Source organism: Dermacentor andersoni, chromosome 1, assembly GCF_023375885.2.
Source record: "Dermacentor andersoni chromosome 1, qqDerAnde1_hic_scaffold, whole genome shotgun sequence".
In the NCBI taxonomy this organism is placed as follows: domain Eukaryota; kingdom Metazoa; phylum Arthropoda; class Arachnida; order Ixodida; family Ixodidae; genus Dermacentor; species Dermacentor andersoni.
This window is the reverse complement of record NC_092814.1, coordinates 57,778,080-57,801,669: the sequence shown is the minus strand read 5'-3', so window position 1 is coordinate 57,801,669 and position 23,590 is coordinate 57,778,080. Positions and strand designations below refer to the sequence as shown.

General features: G+C 50.3%; 1 protein-coding gene across 1 annotated transcript in view; it reads right to left on the bottom strand.

The window, feature by feature from the left end:
- Positions 1-769: 769 nt before the first annotated feature.
- Positions 770-23,590, bottom strand: part of fz2 (frizzled 2) — a 70,681-nt gene continuing 47,860 nt past the window's right edge. Inside the window, exon 2 of the mRNA XM_050194472.3 lies at positions 770-6,408. Coding sequence (XP_050050429.2) covers positions 4,582-6,333 — 1,752 coding nt within the window. The 5' untranslated portion in view covers positions 6,334-6,408 and the 3' untranslated portion in view covers positions 770-4,581. The remainder of the gene's footprint in view (positions 6,409-23,590) is intronic.

The following is a 23,590-nucleotide window of genomic DNA, read 5'->3' as shown; positions in this document are numbered from 1 at the left end:
CGCGCAGCCTTAGTGGAAATATTTATCGAATATCTCCCGTGAAATCTACACTTGATACTACGATTACATCAACTGGATTACTTGAGGAGGTGGACATTACTTGCACGATAAGTCGCAGCTAGTAACAGTGGTTCACTTCAAAACTTTGTAATTAAATCGCGCCCTATTTCAAAACACCCTTGATGACGCCTCTCACTGTGAGTGATTCCGATTAAGCACCGTTTCTCTAATTTCATGCTCACTTTATATGGGCAGTCTGTCCACCCTTGTGATACCGATGCTCACAGCGCGAACACCTTACCTTGCCTAAGTGGTACGGGTCAGGCCCCTGCAACCCGCGACAGACCGACAAACGTGACTCGTGGGCTGGAGTTGTCGGCAGTGCTTTTTCTCGCGCCAATAACAGCTGCGCAAAGTTCTCGAATGATGGTTCCATTCATCAAGCTGAAATTAAACGATAAATCCTGCGTCGACTGCCGCTGCAGATCTGTGAATATGGGCCCAAGAAATGTGTTCAGTGCTCTCATTTGCGTCTCCTGTCGAGTCTTCTCTGCGCCTTGTCGAACAGACCCCTTGCCGAGCTCCACATTTGCGCTAAGGGTTCGCTAGCATGCTCGCGGTGAGGATCCTTTGTGCCCTGGGAAGGGGAGAGAGAGAGAGAGAGAGAGAGAGAGAGAGAGAGAGAGAGAGTCTCAAGCTCGTTCGTGTCGTCCTCGACGGCAGTGCCAAGGTGAAGGGAGAGAAAGGAGAAACAGACAACACGCACAGATTATATCAACAATACGGTTCTTTTCTTTAATGATAATGTACATTAAATTATACACACTCAACGGATGCCCCGCGAACGTTGCTTAATGACGACGGAAGTGACAACGTCTGGTGATAATTGGTAATAGCAATGACAATAGCAATATTTCTTTATATATACATAAACAAAATGTACACGAGTTATGCTACACCTAAGCGAACAAAAAAATGGCGTGACAAATGAACGTGGAACATGAGCATGTATACATACACCTGTAACGTAGCACGCACAAATAATCCTCTTTTTTTTTTTTTCTCTCTATCTTCGTCAGCGTAGACCCTGTGGTTTGTGCAAAGTGGTAGACACAGAGAAAGTGTTTGTACAGCGACGCGACTCGTTTCAAATAGAGGTGTAAACTGTTGGCCACTTGTGATATGTTCCTTCTTCTGCTGCCGCCCCGATGGCTGGGACAGCGGAACTGAAAAAGTTGGCCGAGCTTCGAGGACATTGCATTCGAGACAAAGTGAATGGGCTCGCGCTGAGGCGGCTCAGCTGCAGCAATACGTATGGCGTAACGAACGACAGCCAACCCAGAGGGCCTGTAGGCTGGCAGAGGCCTCGCTCCCGTTTGGCGATCGCGTTGACAATCTCGACGGCTCCTTCCTCTTGGGCCCGAGCCGCAATGTACAAACTCTTCAGGAAGATTCCTGCGGCTGGCAAGAGCTAAGCTGAGCGCCGGTTTACCGGGCTTTGGTGTGCACTGGGTGGCGCGACTTGGCGTCGGTGCGCGGGTTGTGTCCTTGCCGTTGCCACGTCGTCGACACGAAATGGCTGGTGCTGAAATTGGTGAGGGCCGGAGTAATGTAAATTTGTTTTTTTCAAATTCAATTCATTTTTGTTCTTCGTAGTGGGCTCGTGCGGAGTCCCGTCTACGTTTATCAGCACAGTCGGCCGGCCTGGTCCAGCGGATGATAAGAATGGAAGTTATTTCATCAATTCATGTGCGAAACGGCGATTCAAGATCTGGCCATTTCCAGTTACCACTTTTTAGAAGCTATGGCTCTCGGGAGTGGCCCAGAACATGCGCAACTGTCCCTACAACGTTACAGCATGGCAGCGTCTCTTCGTTTAATTGGCTGTTCGCCGCTGGTTACGCCAAAAGTTAACCGACCTTCAAATTTCCGATCAATGGCGGCGTTTTTTTTTTTTTCGTTCTTCTTTTCTCTACCTTTTTTCCCTTTTTTTTCTTTTTTTTTTTGCAATAAGCTCTGTGGGGTGTTTCAAAAGTGGTATGATTAAAGAGTGCTGAAAAGCGGCGGGATTCTTGTTGCACTAATTCGACATACTGTTTGCAATGTCGCTCTCCCGAAAAGCATGTACAGATCTGACCTGGACCACGCCGTATGGACGACGAGGTGAAGCCTTTGATTCACTCGTGACACGAGCCTCATGGCGCGTCGAGGAGCGCGTCTGTCGGCGCTTCGCAGGTGTACAAGAGCGGCGCTGCTACACATACAACAAGGTTGTTACCTGGGCATTGGAATCCGCGGCTACGAGCCCAAGTCGTTATCGGCCCACATGGCGCTGATAACACCACTGACACCACGAAATAATGACGAGAAGTTTCACGCTGGGCGGCGACACTCCTTAGCTGTCTTTCTTTTTCTTCTTCGACGTGGAGACCACGTAATACATGAAACACAGACTCTGTGATAACATACAAAATGGATTTGTGCACAAAATTTGTGCACAAAGAATAACCTATGCACATTCGGTATTTTGGCGCTGCGTTGAGCAAGTGCACAGAATATTTCCTTCTTAGCTCGGCCTTCGTAGACCACTTGACACTTGAGCTAGTATATTTTACCCGAACGCTGTCGAGCCCTTTTCAAGTGCTCAGAGTTTTGGAAAACATACCAGGCGAGACGGTACAGTTAAGATTGCGGGGACACTCAAACTCCTCCTGGCGCATTTTCTTTTTTTTTTTGTTTTTGTTCACAGCGTGGGTGCACGATTCTTCATCTGCATTAACATCGTAGTACACAAAACACACGCTTCTTTGTGTTGTTGATGCAAACACGAGCCCACCGATTGCGAGATCGGAAACACAAACAAAAGCATTCCTCTACAGACGGCTTCACTTCACCACAGCTCGGTCGCAAAGCCCAGGGCCTTTCACAAACGACGCAAGCTCCGACATCGAGGGGTTGTGTGCGTGTAGGGGCGAAGCGGTGTGGCAGGGAGCCGGTACTGACGCCGTGAAATAGGTCAGCCGAGGTACAGGGCCCACGCGGCGTCGCGCGCTGCATACAAATGGCGGAAGGGCCCCTCGCCTCGTCTTGAAGCTTTCCAGAGACACAGCGCCGACAGCCGGAGTCGCAGCAGGCATTCCTCCGTCTCCGTTTTTGAGTCGGCTTGCTCTCTGCAAGGGCGCAGCGCGCGACTCGCCGCAAGGTGGCATATCCGGCGTCGCTGCGGGGGCATTCGGCGAGACGCCCTGTCCGCGACCGCTTGCCCCTAGATGCTTGCTCTGCGACTCGAAACCAAACACCCAACATACATCAGCGTAGCCTTGCTGGGGCCCCTCCGCTGGGAACTCTTGGCTACTATACAGGACAGCTGACACCAGCTAGGTGACCCTCTCGCTGTGAACAGCGCCGGCTGCGCGCTTCGACTGCGGTAAGCTCCTACTACAGGAGAATCGGGGCGATCCGTGATGGGTACGCCCCAGGAGACAAAACAGATACCAAACGAGCACTAATAATCGACACACATTTCAATCACGTATCACGCAGGGAACGAGCCTTTGTCCACTGCGAAGAATATCCAGCAATGCGACAGAGTGCGCGCCACAGTATTGCAGAGTAAGCAGTACGAAGAACCTACAGAAGGGTGTTCAGTCATCTAAAACCAAAGCAAAGCACGTATACACGGATGTGATGGAAGCGTTTGTTCGCACCGATTTCTAATGTAGATTATATTACCCACGTGAAGATCAATACAACGTCAATAAATCAAAAGGTAAAGCATGTTCTAGGAATAGTCGGGATGGACGTATCTACACTACACACAGCCGTAACGATAGCGTTGCACTGACTTTCTTATCTGCGTCATACACTTTTCTTTCACCTCAGAGATCCATGGTCACACATAAGCCTCCATTATGGTCTCCATTCTAAGTTCTGCAACCTGAAGTCCTCTTATTGAGCACGGAAAGGTGTGCTACCGCTTTTCAGTGGCGAGCGAAGTTTTTACACATCAGACACAGGGTACAACAGATAGTATGGTAGTCATTACGGGCGTCCAGAACCACGCGACTACATCAACTGCGCTAGGTAACATCAGCTGTAGAATCACACCAAAAATTATGTTGCGAACAACTATACGAATAAAGTTGGGACACTGGGTAAAACTGATCATACGGTTAACAGTTTCCAGCTTAGCCCTGTTACCTGCATGAATGCTAAGCGAAGAGCGCTGGAAGGTTTCAGTGACTGCTTCTTGGTACGCTCCTAGGTTACGCAACCTTTCGCATGTAATGGAGCGAGCTAGTTTCCGGGACTTTTAGACGGCTGCTGCACGTCTTAGTTCAGAAGCAGTCCAGCTGTAGCCTTCCGCTCTCTCTGAAAAGGATGGGCTCAGCGGGACTTGCGCGGCACATATTATTTCACTGACCAGCAGCGCCTGGCCTCGCGGGCGTGATATCGTAGCGCAAGCGAGCCGCTGACGCTGCTGCAACATGCACTAAGAATAAGCCCGAATCCGGGCGGCGGACTAGACGGAAGGTGTTGGAGATGCACGCCGTTCAACTCGGGCACCAGCAGGAAACGTCCTCACACGTGTGACAGCGGCAACTGCTTGCCGCCATGGCTGGATAACTGCCCGATGTGACTGACTGGACTCATGGACTGTTTGAATGTTCGTACATGGGGATCTGGAAAATCACCAACGCCTCCACCAGCCACGCTGCGACCTCGTCGGCGGCGACCTCCGCAAAGCCTGGCGTAGAAATTCCACCAGGATTCCAGCGTCTTGCCGGACCATATCCAGAAGCCAGACGTGATGCCCACGACTAGACACATGAAGTACTTGACCATGAACATGAAGAAGTGTGGCCTGGGAGCCTCGTTGTTGCGTGGGCAGGGACAGCGCAAGCGGCGCAGCCAGGGCTCTCGGTAATGGTGCTCGTAGAAGTAGCAGGCGATGACCACTGTAGCTGGGACCGTGTACAACACCGAGAAAATGCCGATGCGGATCATAAGCTTCTCGAGCTTGTCGGCCTTGGCGCGCGCCTGAGCGCGAATAACGGAACGGATGCGGAAGAGTGACACGAAGCCGGCCAGCAGGAACGAGGTGCCTAACAGCAAGTAGAGGCAGAGCGGTCCGAGAACGAAGGCTCGCAGATTGGTCAGGTCCTGATTACCGACGTAGCAGACGCCGGCGACCGAGTCCCCGTCCACGGCGCTCAACAGCACGGCCACGATGGTCTTGACGGTGGGCACGGCCCAGGCCACCATGTGAAAGTACTGCGAGTATCCCGCGATGGCCTCGTTGCCCCACTTGAGGCCCGCAGCCAGCAGCCAGGTGAGCGTGAGGATAACCCACCACATGGAGCTCGCCATGCCGAAGAAGTAGAGTAGGATGAACACGAGAGTGCAGGCGAACGGCCGGCTGCTCACGTAGTAGCGGACCACATTGCCGTCGCAGGCGATGGGCTCGTGACCCATGGCCAGGCGCACCAGGTAGCCGACGGATACCATGAGGTAGCAGAAGGAGAGGAAGATGATTGGTCGCTCGGGGTAGCGGAAGCGAGCCGTGTCGATGAGGAACGTAAGCACCGTGAGGCTAGTGGACACGCAGCACAGCACGGCCCACGTGCTCACCCAGTACGTAGCGAAGGTCTGGTCGTAGCCGTTAAAGTAGACCATGCGGCAGGGCAGCGCGCACTCGGGCGGTCTCGACGAGAGCCCGCGCGCGTAGAAGTGCGGATCGGACGTGTTGATGAGTGGCGCTTGGCACGGGCAGTCGCAGTCGCCGCTCGACGCACCCCGGCCGCCGGGCTGCCTCTCGCGCTGCCGGGGCCGCGAGCCTCCCCTGGGCTTGCTCGGAGGCACCGGAGGGGCCACCACGAGGCTCGTATCGGCGCTGTCCGGTCGCGCACCCTCCTTGGCGTCCATGCACAGCTGCTCCGGGTCGCCGTACTGCGGCAGCGCGTCACAGTTCATGCGCTCGGGCCACGCGAAACCATACTGGCGCATGATGGGCGCGCAGCCCGCGCGCGCCCTCTCGCAGACGGAGCGGCAGGCCGGCACGCTGCCCGCGTACTCTTCCATGCAGATGGGCGTGTACAGGGAGCACAGGAAGAACTTGAGGTCGTCGGAGCATTGGATCTCCACGAGGGGCCAAAACTGGTGCACTTCCATGCCGGCCTCGTCCTGCGTGTCCTGGTTGAACTGGTTCGGCATGGATGTCTGGTTGTAGCCGATTCCCTTGCACATGGGGATAGTGATGTCCTCGCAGCGCTCTCGCGACCAGCCGCCGCCGGCCGACGCCAGCAGCAGCAGGACAAGCACGTGCAGCCGCATGGTTCAGCGGTCACGCATGCCGGCCCGATCACGAGTCCGTCGGCTGCGCCTTCGTCCGGGCGCTGCACTTGCCACCTGCGAAGAACAACCATGCGTATGCAGCTGCCGGACGACGCTTTCACCTGTAGACCATACAGTGCGCGGACAGCGGCAATAGCCTGTCCGATTCCTCGACTCCTCGAGCGGAGAAAAGTTATTCCTTTAGACAAAAGACATCAAACACATTTTGCACGTTTCGAAATCTAATCGCCTAGTTATGAAAAAAAAAAAAAGAGAAGAATACTCTCACTCCACTGACGTGTAAAACAGACATAGCATGTGCATTTCGTGGCATCAATAAGCCTCATTATCTTAAGTTTCTTTTTTCGTAATTTTGGTTATGACCCCGGCATCAGCGCACTTAACGCACTCAAATCAATGGACGCGGAGCGACAACAACAACAACAATAACAATAACAAATACATCATCATCCAAGCAGTGGTTCCACTAGTTTTAGTTACTGTCAGCCTTTTATTAAAATTAAATACGCATGCACTTATTGAGGCACTGAGCTTAATTCTCTATCAACGCAGTTGTATTTTACGTTGTTCTGTGGCGAAAGCATCGCCTTCATGAGATTTTTTAGAGACACGGTGAGAAAATATGCGACGTCATGCGTCAAACTAGCACATCTCAAGGTTTGTCCATCCCCTCACAAAAAAACAAAATGCAATTGTTACGACAAGACGCACCCTCTTCGCGCTATGTGAACGGGGACTGTTAGATAGAAGAGGAAGTTTGAAACTTTGCACCTGCCAAAGTCGATTTGACTCAGAGGCAACTTACAACGCCAAGTATGTACGCGTGCAACATATTTTGAACTGGCGGCAACTCGCCACTATTATTATACTTCATTTTGTCCGTCCAGTACGTCTCTAATGTAAACGGCGCATGCGCACCATTTCGCCGTTGATATATATATATATATATATATATATATACCTGTGAATGTCCGAATGAGCTGGAGTAAACGAACGCCTTGATACGGGCAGGTCTGCTGCGTCACGACCACGATTACCAGCCACGTCGGGTCGAAATGACAGCGAGTTGTTTTGGAGACAGGATGCAGGGGCCCGAGGGAGGGCAATCGCGAGAAGGGACCCGTCACCTGAGCCGCTAAGCCCGGGGCCATTAGTGACCCCCAGTGTCTAATCCCAGCTTATCTAAATCCGCACTTCCGCACGATAGCACCGGTCGGCAAATTCTCGGCCGACGAAAGAGAGTAACGGGCCAGGAAGCGGAAAGAGGAGCAGTTCGCGACCAGCGGCGCCCGCACAGCGCCTTGGCCTGCCCGTGGCTCTCGGCCAGATGCGGCTGTTGCACGGGATGCCTCTCCTGACGCCCGAGTTGTTTCTTCTCCCGAGAATGACAGCCGAGGTGCTCGACGAATGCGTCTCAGTGAAAACATACGAGGTGGGGGATAACAAAAGCTTAAAAACAAACATGGGGGCCTCGGAATAGCCAGCGGTGCCTATATAGAGGATGGAGTTTGTTTTCATGCCGCTCTGCTGAGCGTACTTTCGGTGCAATTAATAGAGAGTTTTAGTTTAGGGGACGCAAGCGGCTTGCGTACGCAAGAACTAGGAGGCCGGTACTGCGCATGCGCAGACCCAGACATAGGGGCCTGCGCATGCGCAGTAACGTCGCCCCTAGTACTTGCGTCCCCTAAGCTAAATCTCTCTAATAACTTAGAAACGGGCGCAAGTCGTGTTGCGGTACCGGAACGGTTTGGCATAACGCTACCGCGCTAGTGCAACCGTCGCTCCCGCTGTTACTGGTGCCATCTGCACACGTGGCGTGGTAATGCTAGCATACAAGCAGTTGGCACCTGGTTTGGGCGGGAAGCTTAGCCGTATAGAAGACGAATTTCGATATGGCTGAATGCTATAGACTGAATGCTTGCATCTGTCAAGAAAGTACGTCTGCATTAGGCGCATAAATTATTTTTTCCCCCCATATGAAGAGCGTCGTTTGCGCATACATTTCGTTTCCTTATATTTTTCTCTTACCTTTCAATGTATATATACTCCTTTGCGCTAGTAGAGCGTATGACTAACCGCACATTGTTCAGCTCAATCTCCGTCTTTACCTCTCGTTATCAGTCTCTCTCGGTACGCAGTACCATTTCAACAGAAAGTCTCCCTTACGACAAAGGGATTTCGATGTCCGCCCGTATGCGCCATAGGACTTAGCGCAGCAATACTGCCTTCGGCAACAGTCTATCAACGGACTTGGTCTTTGATTACGGCGTAAACGCTGGCAGGCAGCCAGACATGTGAATTGTGCGCATCCACGGACGCCGGCTGTCACAGGTCAGGCCTTGAAGCAGTGCAGTTAGCAAGCGATTACCTTGACTCCGTCGAAAGCCCAGCAAAAAGGCGTAATTGAGCACTTTTTGATGCGCGACCTTTCCGCTGACACCACCTCGTTAACTCCTGCGTTCAAAAGCTGCGCGTGCGCGACCTTGACGCGACTTCACTGCGGCGGTTGTCTAATCTACGCGAGTCGAACCCCCGGAGTGCGTCATTACGTTGCGAACTTCCAACCACAAAATTGTGAACGAAACGGTCGCTTTGGCGATACCTACCTTTTCTTCTCTCTTTCTCGCCCCTGGTACGAACCCCACTTTCACTCCGGCAGAAAGATACATGGAGCCAAGTTCACAGGGTTCTACGACAGCAGTAATTGCTAAATGCTGCGCTAATAAATGCTACACTCGATGTCACTGTTGATCCGCACCTGTTCTTACGGGCGGCTGTGTGTATACTCGCGGACAGCTTTTTTTTGTGGCAATGAAGGGAAATCTACGAGGGCAGAGCTTCTGCACCCGTGTCACCGCGCCAGGTAGTCTGGTAGCGTTTTACAGCGCTTTAGGCCTCCAGGAACAAGTACTGAATCAGCGTAGCTTCCACAAGCGACGGTTTCGCATTTGTGCAGACGTGGAAGGAGAAAAGCATAGAAATACTTCAAATTTAGCACTCAGTGGTGTGTTTTGCCTTATGCTGCTGTAGTAAATAAAGTGCCTTGTGTTTTGTCTTCCGCAGCTTAAACTAACGCTTATGAAAATGTGTGACAATTTTTTTCGGTAGCGCTCTTACTTTTGCGCACTTTGCCTCCGTAGCTTGCACTTCATTTCCACAGAAAGCTGTCCACGAGTATAGCATAAGTACTGCTCTGTGAATACTGACCTGAGGTCCCGTATATGCAAAACTTCTCTTGCGCAAGTGCCGTTCGCGATTGAATATCGCCCGCTATTGTCGTTTGGTTTATTGCCTTGACAGAAATCACGAGAAACGCGCGTCCGAACGCCGTCCAGTAAAGAAACGCTTCTACGAATGAGGAGTTCTGTGTATAAGGACGCGACAACATCATATACTGCATGAAAAACGAGAAAAAGAAAAAACGAACTCTTTAATGTCGCGCTTTATGTGCGTGACAAAGAGAGCGCTGAAACCACGTGCTCCTGGGCAGAGATATTGCCCACTTCGGGCGCGAAAGGAGTTCATCCATTCGACAGCCATTAACAGATCTCGCGCGTGCCACTCTAGGCACCGTGAGCTGATTCTCGGTTTGCGATAACTACCTGCGTAAAGGAAAACTACGTCGGATTAAGGTAACTATTCCATTCCAATCCTATTTCTTTTCGCGCTTCGTAAGTGGTGTGGTGGATGATCAAAAGTGAATAGAATCGAGGTAAAGGAATCCTTAGATTAAACAGGCCCTGATGCTTGACTAACTTTTCACGAAACTAGCTATCACCGCGATCAGAGACTCGGCAGGTTGCGTGAAACGAAATGAATAAAAAAAGCGGAAATGAATCCTCACAAAATACGGACGCGCATTTGCAATGCTTCTCGACCCGTATTCGCAAAGCAATTCGCGCACTACAGCGCTTCATAAGAACAGTTGTTGGTCAATTGTGATAGCGGAGATAGTATTGGCGACGGCTAGGCGCCCAAATGCAAATCATTCTTATGAACAAATGGCTTTGCGAATTCAGCCGTTCATTCGTAAGTACCATCACCCATTGGTCATCATCGCGGCTAGCGTCTCGTTATCATGTCGATCGCTATCGGTAGTGGCAAACGCCCAAACGCTGACCAATGGGGAAACGCTGTTACGCAAGACAGGCGTCTTGAATACGGGCCGCGCAGCGCACCCGCAGTTGTCACTGGTGCATGAGGCTCAGGTAACCGACCACGGACACAAAACACCGCACAAGTGTGAAGTTATCACTTTTGTCCAGAAAAATAACGCGATAGGTCCTCAGTCACACACGCTTCAGTCGGAAGCATTCCTTTATGAACTCTTGTCATAGACCAATCGTGGCGCACCTCCCATTGGCGGATTCAGACCACCCGGGCACGGCGACGAATGCAAATTGGTCTCAGGGCGCGAATACGTGGGTCGCGCAGACTTTCCCTTCCTTCCTTCTTTCTTTATTTCTTTGTAATCTGCTTTCCTTGTTTTCCCTGACGGAGATAGACAAAAGCCGACGCAATGAGTCAGGATCCTATGCACACTAACTAAAACTTCACTTGTCCGGCGTCGGTTCATTAACCCTACGCGAGCTATAGCTTTAAAATACGCTCACTGTACAGAGTATGCGCGCACAACCCTCTAGCGTGGCAGAGTGCTCAGGGTTTCATTTTACACAGACTCCACTGAATCACCATACAGTGCAGGACCTCCTGCAGGCATTAGCGTTTAAAAAGCAGTAACACGTCAGCCTTGCTATGCTGGGATGCTCACTTCCGAAACGATATTCGCACGTTGCATCGTCTTCTCCGAACACGCAGGCTCCATTCGTTGAGGTGCTCAGAAAGAAAAAAAAAAATATCGGCAAGATATTCAGAATTCTGACCAGCGTGTAATGAAGTGCCTAATTCACATTAGGAGTGTGCAATCCTTGAAGCTCATATATGTCCCAGAGACGTTCAGTTCCCTGACGCAAGTGCCGTAATCCAGCTCCACGGGCAGTTTGAACTTCTGTGTATCATGGTTTATAAACGACAGAGCCTTAGAAGGCTTCCAGGATTTTAAAAGCCCTCAATGCACAGTGGATGATGGAGCTACACTTCTGCTAATTGTTTGATGCTGTCCGAGCTGTTATAATGGTGGCTTGAATGAGATAACGGTATACAGTGAAATGTGAAACACCCATGTACACCGATCGAGGCGAGCAGTTTTGAGTGGTTTCGCGCCACGCCACGTGCCGTCACTTGTCTGGAAAACTTCCGTTTTCGTTCAATGGAGGAATCGATCACGAAAGTGTTCGTTTTACGGAAGTCGCGAAGAATCGGTGTTCACCGCAGAAATGAGAGGTAGAGCACGCACAGCATATACGACGAGGCAACTTGTCTTACGCTCCAAAAACATCTGTTATGTGAGTTGCAGGTCTGCGTGTACTGCAGCATGAAAGGGTATAGCATATCACCGTCGAAGGTGGAAGTGCGCGTTCACTCCCTGTATTCGAGTGCGGCAGCACCAAACGTACAACAAACGACGAAAAAAGCGTATCTCGCCATTGAAAATGCCGTTTGTTCGCGGAAGGTCACGCGGCTATAGCGTATATAGGGAACTTCCAGCGCTGGCCAGCGCACGCTCCTCCCTGTCACTGGAGCCCGTTACCCGCAACAGTAAGCGAAAGGACCCCGTGGCTGCCACCGCTGGGCTGGCGTCGTCTCCCGGGCGGCGGCCAGGCGTGGCGGCAGGTGCCCGATCAATGCGGGGCCCCGAGCGCGCGGTCGCAATCCGACGCAACCCCCTCGCTTATTTCGCTGCGCACGGAAGAGACGTGCGGGGGCCGTAAATCCAGGCCTGCGTGATTTTTACGAGCTGTTAACGTCCCGGGCCGTTTTGTCGAGCAGAACCCAACAGCGTGTGATCGCTAGCCGACGTGGCGGGCCGCTTTTGTTATTGGCGCTGGTCACGCTCGCCGCGACCGCGCCGCAGCCGGCGATTTATGAGGCGCGAAAGCTCGAGTAATAAGTGCTTGCTTAAGGGCACTCACGGCGCGCTCCCCTTTCCCCTGTGTCGAACGAGCACTGGCGAGCAGGTGAGGCCGGCGCGCGCATCCCGACGAGTTTGGTCGCAGGGCGCAGGAAGCGGTTCAGGAGGGCGGACCTTGCGGCGTGCACGCCGGGAGGATCACGTGATACGCGCTCAACAGCGGCTATACGAGACGAGGTGCTATAGCCGGTGTGCCGACCTGCTGAGTAAACATTGCACAACGATTGTCAAAAAATTATACGACTGCGCAATACCAGCGCTATGACTTATGGGTTTGCATTTGCTCGTGGACTGCGAATACATATTAGTATGCAGCGCGGCCACTTCATTTGCGTACGCAGGTAAGTGAAGCTGTAATTTTATGGGAGGCCATACACACACGAATATCTTCACAGTCCTGAAATACGAGCGATGTCACTGTCGGTCTGGATACTGACGGAGTGTTTAACTGTTTGATTAACTGCTTGATATTCATTTCTGCGCTTCTACGCTTCCGCTTAGGAGTATGCGCGTACGATGCACCATCATCCCAACCATCATCAACAGAGCATCGTCATCGTTACCAGTAAAGTCAAGTCAACAGTAATAAAAAGCAAGTTTCACTCGAAATGCGAAGCATTGTTTGCGATGGCAACTTATTAGACAGATAAGCGAAGTAAGGCTAGTCGTTTTATCAGCTGCGTAAACTGCTGTGACATTCACTTACTAACGAAATTAAGAAGCACGTTGTCACGCGCGTACAGGCAACCACGAACACATCTCACTCGATGACCGCGGGCCGACACTCGCTGTCAGAACGCTGGCCCGATGAAGAGCGGCTGCAGTGGCGAGCGAATTCCCCTCCGTGCTGCCTCTGGTTTCAACGCAAGCTGGGCGCGAGAACACAGCGCACACGAAGCCATCAGCTATCTCAAGTCGGCTAGCCTTCGAACCCACCGCAGATTGCCTTCAAGCTAGAACACGCGCGGCCGCACTCAGCCGTCGCAGCTGGATTAAAAGAGGAGATGCGCACTAACCTGCCCCGGTTAGTGCGCATCAGGGCAACGACGACGGCGGTAATTCGCCTACAGTGCCTATATAATTGCTATTGTAATAAAGATAGCGGTCCACGGTGATATTTAAGTACATCTCTAACGCGATAATTTAACACGCAAATTTTCGAAACTGCTTATTCTGATAACTGACATAATTGTCGCAAAAAGCACACGCACAAAAGGCAAAGGAACCACACAGATGACGACACAGGCGGCAATTCCCACTGAGTTATTTCATGCGCAACCCTGGAATATACAGAAAGACACATGCGCAGACAGCAACATTCATACCTATCGGGATAACCAGCTTTCTAAGAAACTAATTTCCGATCTATACAACTGCTTTTACGTGTCGCTAATACAGTCTCCGCCTCTTTTCTTTTTTTTAATATGAGAAGCTTCCAAAGATTCCCGAGCTCTCTGGTACTTGCTCCTGCCGAGAATCTCAATCTCTTGAAACCACGGCTCACATATGCAGACCTTGCAGTGCGCGGGCAAATGCGCGGGTTCATTTTTCTTTAAATTTAAATCACGCTCTCTGCGTGGCTCATTAAGACAACGGCCAGTCTGTCACACATAAGACTTGCCGCAGGTGAGGGGTATTTCATACACAACTCCTGTCTCGATGGCTTTTCTGGATTTAAGGAAAAGACACCCATACAACAACTCCTGCTGTCACATCATTGAAGCCATTACACGCGTCTATACGATACCTCCTTGGATGAGTAGGGCTTGCATGACTGCACACATGTGAACGCACAACTTCTGTGCATCTGCGTGTGTCTTGTCTACATAGTCGGTATTCAAGGACACCTTCGAAATGGGAAGATATTGCATACGTTCGCTGCATTTTCTTCCTCGTTCTTTCCGCTACCTTTGGAAAAAGCTCTTTTTCTTTCTTTCTAAAAGCGTTAGAAGTGAGGCCCTGTCACACCTTAGAATGCCAGCCTCACTACTTTCCTGTTTGCGAAAGAAATTTCTCTCGCTCTCTCTCCTAGCTCTCTAGGTGCTTGTTTTTCTCACTTTCAAGTGCCCGTATACCTCAGAACAAATTGGGATCTTGTCTGCTGTTTACTGCTTTTAGCGCTTTCTTTCCTCAGATTTATGAAGTATTATCCTATCTTGTATTTATTTATTTATTTATTTATTTATTTATTTCAACATACTGCAGCCCTAAAGGGATATCGCAGGTGTCGGGAGCACGAGATACAAATGTTGCAAAGAGAAAAACAAAATACAAAGCAAAATCAATTTTTTTTAACAGCATATAAAGAATTCAGCAGACGATAAAAGTCAGACATGACCAGAAAGCAGTCGAGTGTTATATAGTGCGGGCAAAAAAAACTAATTAAAGGACTCGGTGTGGTGATGAAAAGGAGGTGCATTTAACTCACAATGGTGTTTTGTGGATATTGGTCAGGCGGATATGCGATGTAGTTGCTGTGTAGAAGAAATAGTGGAAAATGTAATGAGATTTATTGTTAGATATTTTTTTTAATTGCGTCACGCGAGAGAATGTAGCCATCGCCACTGCCACATCCCTGTTCCACTCAGTGGCTGTGGTTTCCCGCTGCTGAGCAAAACGTTCCGGGTTCGATTCCCGGCCGCGTCGGAGTGCGAAAACTCAAGTACCGACCGTAATTTAAGTGCACTAAAAAGAACGCCACGTGTTCAAAACCAACCCGGAGATCTCCATTGCGGCGTCTCTCATAGCTTGTGTTAGTTCGGGGGGTTCAAATGAATCAATGAATCAATTATTCGACTAAGTGTCCCTCTTTAGACTAATTTGATTAACAGAAAAAAAAAACAAAAAAAACGAGCCCCCTTTAGAGCTGGTAGGTCGGGTAGGGTTCGTAGGGTTCCCATGAGAAAAAGTTAGTGACGTTTCACTTCGTGAACGCGGGTTACGCGAAAGCGTATACGGAAGCCGCAAACATGCACAGCGAGCACCGCTGCGCTGAAGCACAAACGGAAAGGGCGCGAAAGCGGCGATTCTCTTCTGCACTTCTAGCCACCTTCCACCTTCTGCACTCGCTTCTCTCGCGGCTTGAAATATCACCTCACCGATTTCACAGACGGGCCATCTACGTTTACGCGTAAAATTCCTGCAGAAACTCCTCTGGGAATTGTTAAGTATGCGTAAGCATCGTTCCAATTGCTCATCTTTACGCAGCCCGATGTCATTGTCAATGTTATGAAACTTGATCCGACCAGTACAAACCCGTATCAACCCTTATCGGTCGTTATCGACCTTAGCGGACTTGATCCGAGCCTTATCGATACTTGTCGATCGGTATCAACCTTATCACAATCGATCCGATACTTATCAACCCTTATCTGTCTTTATCAACCTTATCTGGCATGATCCTACTCTTATCAACTCTTATCGATCCTTATTGGACTGGATCCGACCCTTATGAGCCCTTATCGGTGCTTATTAACCTTATCAGAATTGATCCGACCATTACCTGCCCTTATCGTTCTTTAGCACCTTATCCATCCGCGTCGAGCCATTATCAACCGTAATAAAACCCATCTAATCCCTCAACACTTCTTATCATCCTTATCAACTCGCTGACTGCTCACCGACCGTCGCCAACATTTTCCCTTTAGAAGTGATTCTGTTTTATACATTAATTTCTTTATAGCGAACCGCCGTACGCGACAGACGGACGGACGGGTTTTCTCGTCGCGTAAGCATAGGAATGCTTACGCATTTAAAACAAACGCTTACGACAGAATGGAGAGAGAGAGAGAGAGAGAGAGAAATATAAGAGGTGATGCGGGCGGAGGAGGAAAGGGTGTGAGGTTGCAAGGCATGAACTCTCGCTACCTGGTGTGCCGAGGGCGATGGCTCACCTCGGGGTCGATTTGCGCTTGCTTAAAAGCGTCTCAGAATGCCGAATGCGTAGCCCATCTCCTGACGCGGAAGGCGTTCAGAAACGGCCGAGCAACGTAGGAAGCCTGGCGAAAAAGGTGATTGCATTTCACACCCGTCGGTCCGGGCGAGCGGGCCGACGGCTAGGCTCGGCAGTAACCGCTTCCCACGACATTTATCACCGCGCTGGCTGTCATCGCGCCGATCACTGGTGGAATCCCCAACGGGGATGGCGCCGCAGCTTCTCCGGTGCCCGATAAGATCGCCAACTTATCCGGGGCTGAACGGAGGTCGGGACGGGGGATGTTTCTCCGGCGGCGGTGACGACACGCGCCCTTCGGCGGGGCCGCCGCCTCGGAGGATAGCGTTCATTCTCGCGTTAAATGCGAAGGCAGAAGACGATCGCGTCGTTATGCAGGCGTCGCCCCCCCCCCCCCCCCCCCATTTGCTACGCGCCGCTGTGCATTAGTAGAAAAGAGGCATAAAAATGTGCGCACCACCTCTTCGATGTGAAAACAAATTAGATTTGCTTGCACTTAATCCGGCTCTCTCTCTCGTGTCTCTCCCCTGTTGTGATTCTGGACGAGGGCGCAGCTGCTTTTTTCTTTTTTCAGAGCACTCGTATGTTTCTATGATTTAAGATACGATCATTATCTTTGGCGATATTGTGGAAATGCTTATCACTTCAGCTGCAAAAAGCGCTACCGAGTAAAGGAGCGAGAGCACTTACACTTCTTCCGTTGGACCTCTGCTACCCCTTAGAGACGTAAATAGAGCGAGTCTCTTGTTTCGTTTTCGAGAGAGAAATAAAAGAAAGGCGGGGAAGTTAACCAGAGAATATCCCTATAGTTGGCTATACTCTGTACGGTAAAACGTTACTAAATTTAGAGTAAATGTTTTCAAGAGAAGCGTGGTAAAGAGACGGGCCAGCTTAGCTTGCCGCCTTCGCGAAACCCTCTTCGAGTGCTGAGATAAGTCAGTCAGACATAAGTGACGAGTGTCAAATATATACCGTTATTTCGCAAGCACTTTTACGCAGATACCATGCACTGTGCTGTGGGAATCGATCCAAGCAATTTGCAGCTAGCTGGCTATCCAGCAACGTTTGGGGTTCTGCAGAGCTTTACCAAACGGACTAGCGCGTTTGTGTAAAGCGAGCAATTATGTCTGACGCAAGCATTTGCTGCTGTCGTCACACATATGCTTGCGACACACACGCAACTTCTCGCCTTACGCAAACACGTTGGTTCATATGGTAACGCTTTGCAGAACATGAAACTAGCTGCGAATTGCTTCGATCGTTTCTCACAGTGCGTGTAATGTGCATAATTTTCTTTACAGGGTACACTTAGTTAGAGTGTACGCCTGGACGGAAAGCAAAAAGTCCCGCCTTTACTAAAAAAGGTATATTGCTCATAATTCCTGTCACGGCCACTCTGCCCGCTCTCGCTTCACAATTCTCATCCTCCTAAGATATTCGCTATCCTGTTTTTCGTGATATATATATATATATATATATATATATATATATATATATATATATATATATATATATATATATATATATAAGCACGGTGTTCAACAGAGTTTCGTATCCCCGTTTTCACAGTGTACGCAAGTGCAATTCACAATAACATTATTTCAGTCAATCGTGATCTCTCACAAGAACAAATATCCGAGGTGTGGATCAGTGATCAAAGGAATGAAAACCTTCGCGAGTCTGCAGGTTCCGTGACGAAAAACATACATGCCAGAAATTGTGTGACTCACTGTATAAAACATTCGACACGGCCTGATAGGGGATGAGGGGGGGGGGAGCGAAAGAGCGCATGTTCACACAAGTAAGCAATACCATGTATACCAGCGCGATTCCCTTGTCACTTTAACACTACGGGTGGTATACTATAATGTAACCATTCTATTCCGATTGTTACCCTTTTCGCACTTCATCAATGGGCCAAGCGGCGCTGCGCATTCGTTATCAGCAAGACCGGTCGTTCTTTAGCCGTGGATGATAATAAATGAATACCATCGAGCGAAAGAAATCCTTACGTTAATTTTACATGCCCACCGCGCGTGCGCGAGGACACTTAGACAGCGCCGATTCCAGTCGGAAAACGTGCTAATAAAGCACATTCAGGCCTTCCTGCGACTTATGCTTTATTTTTTTACATGCCAAGAAACACTACGACAGTAGAGAGACTTCTCTCGCTGCTCGCATTCGCGACAAAAAAAAAAAAGTGCGTCACACATAGAAAAGATAGATGTATAGGTATGCGTCATGCAGTCTGATTCAACGTTATATCTCATACTTTTACGTCGCAAGATATGCGTCGCAGACCTGAAGCTATCCATTTCCGAACGAGTGGAGTACACGTTTCTGCAACTGACGGCCGCGTCAAACAACTATCGCGCTCGCGACCAAAACATAGTACGTCGCGTCTTCGAAATTCGAGATTACGCGACCTCCAGCACTACGCGCACAGGAAAACAGCGCATATTAAACCACCAGCCACCTGGCTCGCCCAAACTTAGCACCCGCCGTCCGCGTGTTGGTCTCAATCACCCCATACATGCGCAGCCATGGCCGGGCTAAAGGAGGAGACGCGCCATGCCCCCCTTCCTAGAGCGCGCTTGATCACGTGACCTCTAACATTGGACGGCCGGAAAGAGAGCGCACAACATGCCACCATCCTTCTCAGCTTACCTTCACACGCGTTCCCTCGCTGCCACATCACACGGCATCCGGAGCACGATCTTGTCGGACGTTGACTTTATACGAAACATTACGACGACGCCTGCGCCGAGGGCGAAAATTCACCTGGACTGTCCTTATAATTGTTATAGCAACAAAACAACTGCACTAATAATAACACGGAGTGAGATTTCTATGTCCGCACTAGCGCAGCTTCCGCAGCGTTGCCTGCTAAGTATGACACAGAATGTGTCATTGTAAAAGAATTTTAGAATGTGACATTTTAAAAGAGTCTGAAGCGCAAGAATGGTAAATAAATGAGGAGGAAAAAACTTTATTTGCTCTAATTAGTTAGAAAATTAGCGGTGGCAGATGTGGTCGGCCGTCTTCACGGTCTTCTTCCCCATCTGTGCAGGGTCGACGTCCCTATTCCAGGGCACCACTGAGGGTAGCTACTCGGTGAGCGTGCCTTACTAGTCCATGCTGCACTTTCGGGTCGCTGCTGGAGAGCACCCTCTCCCACTGCTCCGCATTCGGGTCTTTTATTTGAAGGAATTGATTGTGAACGCATCCCCATGTAATGTGATCTAAGGTGGGCTTGGCGCCACACCAGGGGCAAATGTCTCTATACTGGGTGGGAAACACCTTGCTTAGTGTGTTTAGATTTGGGTACGTTCCTGTTTGCAGCCTCCTCCAAGAGGTTGCTTCATGCTGATTTAGGCTGTTGTGGGGTGGAGGCTATTTGATTCGGACCCCCTTATAGTAATTCAGAATGTCAGAGTAGCTTGGGTCGACTGGTATGGGTTCCTCAGGGTCGGTGCTTGTGGCGGCTCGGTTGACTAAAAGAAGCCCAAAGTATCGCACAGCTCATGAGACTCCAGCAGACCAAAACGGGCAGGGAACTGCTAATAAGGCTAGGCTTCGCGGAATCAATCAAAGAAACCCAAAGAACGGAGGGGATTCCTGATGAATATCGGAAAACATACACTGTTAGCCCCCTACCCAAAAACATGGTAAATAGAACAATTCGCTAGTAAAACACACATGCTGCGTATTTTCTTTTTGTCGTTCTTGCGCAAATTCAGGGCGACATTTTGGCTATTTCAATGTCCGCACCACAATAATGCGCGATACATTACGTTTCGTCATGACCTGTTTCCGTACATTCCTATGTATCTTGTATACCAAGGTGATTTTCATGTGACAGAAAGTGCTCGTTCCGGTGCAGCGATGCTGTTTGAAAGAACACATTTCACGAGGCTGATTAGGTTCGAGCCGTTATTAATCGCACATTGTTAGAGTTGCGGGTGGCGCCCAAGCCTTTTGAGAAAAAATCTAGGACGAGCCAGGCTTCCATTCCTAACAAAAGGCTATCTTAATGAATCAAGGTGAATTCAAAACTTTTCGGGGAACTCCGTGATAATACCGTAAAATCCGGGACGGTTCGCATTCACCACACCAAGCAGGTGGCGTAAGTGGAAGCAGCCAGCACGCTGCAGTGTCTAGGAACGTTTATTCTAACAACTGTTCCGGAATTCGGATTTCCAGTTGCGGGCTGCAGCTCATTTCCGTGTGCAATATTACATTATCGCTTAACCGACTGACGATTCACACGCACCTCCAGGAACATGCCTGCAAAGGCCCTTACGTTGCCCTATGCAACTTTCTCTTCAGACCCGAGAGTTCGAAAATGAGCTATGTACAGTCGAGCTGAGCTCCGTCGTCGAATGGCATGACCCCAAATCACCCTTGAAATCGAACCAGATAGAGTGATGGGCGCGCTAATAAAAGCAAAACAGAGTAGCCTGCTAGGGCGGCTGTGCACGCAGCTAAGAGCAGTGACGCCGCCAGACCTGCGGGACGAAACGCTGATCACTCGGTGGCAATGAGTGCAGCAGCGTCCAAATGGCGGATCCATTTCTGCGAGGCGTCCGCGTCCATTAGCGCGCGGCACCAAAGCCCGCGTCGGCGTGGGGGCCCCAAAAACGCGGCGTGTGCGTGTGACGCGCCGCCTCTGTGGCGTCACCATCGCGCGGTGCTCTTTCGCCCCTTTTCATAAGTATCAGTAGCCACCTCGTAAAGATACGTGGGCGCACGCTGGCTTCTTGCAGCGGCCCCCCTTAAGTGGATTCTCGTGTTTGTTCCCATCTGCGGGGCCGATCGGAGATGCGTCTCGCGCCGCGAGGAGGGGACGCGCGGGGCGCGACGGTCAATGTCACCGCGGCTCCTCCTGCACTACCTCCACTATGACGGAGTGCTCGTCGGGTTGCGAGCGTTTCGGGCAGCAGGCCGGTTTCTTGTATTCGCTGCCGCCCAGCGCCGTAAAAGAACGCGGCCGGAGTGTTGAGGAGGGGGGGCAAGAATGGACCGCTTCGTCTTAGCGCCGGATGCCCTCATTCCGATCGTATCGCAGGGAGTCCGAAAAGTCGCGCCTCCAAGCGCTGTCTCTCAGCCCATTTAGAACCTAATCGTGACGCCGATGGACGGGGTCGGCTTTGCACTTTAATATGATTGCATTTCTTTCTTTTTTCGAGCAGCCACACCATATCGGCGCTATACTTTGCTTGTTATCAGCGTTCGTTATAGAGTCAGCGGCTCCTCAGCGAGAAGTTTACGCAGGCGCGCAAGTCCGACGCCACCATTTTTTAAGTCGGTCAGAACGAATATAATTATCGCCGTATTTCTGTCACTCCATGAGAGCGCAATAACTCAGCCAAAGTCATTATAACCATGTTTTGTACGGTGCGCGAACTAATTCGTGTGCGGAGCGCGAACATGCTATCAGAACAGCTGGCCTCTATGTCCCGAGACAAAAATCTTGTTGAATGACTAGACAGTGAATTACATCACATTTTTCTCGGCCCACAAAATAGACTGGACTGACAAAAAATTTGGCTTCTCTTGTATGTGCGTAAACATTAATAGAGCTGCTGATCATACTACTAAAATCGATTTACTCTTCTTTTTCGTCTTTAAAACAGAGAGCACATTTGAAGCATCGAGTATCTCAAGTTTCACAGGAAAGCTAGTTCTGGCGATTATGTAGTTTCCCGTTGATGGGCAACAAAAGCGTCAGCCGCGGCAGTAAAAAACATCAGCAGTAGCGAAGTGGCAGGGCCAACAGTACGCGGCCATAATGGCAAACATTCTTTCCCGGGACGGGGGCCCGAAACCCTTGGTGTGTTCGAACACGGCAAGCCGGCGCGCTCGTACAGCTACAAAGAACCCGCGGAACCGCGTCAGCAGAAATGGGTAACGTCACCGCGCACGGGGTGGCAGCCAGCGTCGATTGCGGCTCTGCGCCTGACACATTCTTTCCGCCAGCCGATCCATAATGGTCCTCCACTCAGAGTTGCCGCTAATCTCCAAAGCCGCTCGCGCCGGAACCAAAAGTCTGAAGGGGTCCCGCTTTCTTCGCCGGCTCTGCTGGCTTGCCCGTTTGCGCAACGGAGACAGCGGGAAAAGGACACAACCGAGCACGGCCCTCTGGTCTCCCCGAAGCCAGCAGACTGGCCGTCTCTTTGCCGCAGGCAGGCAGGGGACTGCTCAAGGTCGCCAGCCTTCTGGACGGCTGCGCGCCTCTCAAGAGGCCGAGGCGCCCGCGCGCTCGGCGCTCAATGACAGCTTTGTGTGCGCGGCGCTGGGGCGCGCTGCACTGAGTGTTTATGTCGGGGCCTGAAACACCCCCCCCCCCCCCTCCCCTCCACTTACCCGACCCATCTCCCAGGCGGCGGAGCCTGCCTGCAGCACCGAGAAATCAAAGGAGGGCGCGAAGTGGCGCGCATGATAAGACAGGCGAATGATGCTGTACGCTACATTATATTCTCGGCGCTGTTATACATACATGCGACGCAGCGGGCGCAACCGCTACCGCAAGTGAACCGCGCAGAACAACAGTACTGAAATCCTTGAAATCGCAGTTCTAACCCGGACATTGAGAGCAACTGGCCGAACTCATACCAGTTGACGAGTTCACAAGCATATTTGTGGGAGTGCGCGAATATTCAAAATTTTCGAATAGCGAATCGAATAATGCCCAATTAAACTCGGTCTTCGACTCGAATAGTCAGTATTCGTAAATACAAGTATTTTTCGATTATTTTTGGAATAGTTTAAATCCTCTTGTGAACGCAATGGAACAAAATTTGAGCGAAACAGCGATAAATTTCATCGCGGCGGCCATGTAACGGAATAATAACACGATGAATTATGCAGTACAGCACGCTATACGTATACATGGCTCACAGAGCTTGACTTTTCCTTGTGAACCGCGATCATTCGCGCTCTCCGAAGATTTCCTGGTATGCGAACAAGCTGCATCTTTGTTACGAATATTCAGTTTCGACTTTGAATAAGGAACGCTTCATAACCTGTAGTGCTATGACAGAAACTTGCTGACATTGTGAAACTAGGATATGAATTTTGTTTTATATAGATGATGAGAACGACTTAATTTTTCAAGAACTATTCGAAAATTATTCTATATTCCATTCTGGCATCATTTGATTCGCGTTCGATTAGGTCTCAAAAGTTAATTACACCCCTAATATTTGTTAGCACTCCCGCAGACGTCCCGCGCCAGAAAAATTGTTACAGAC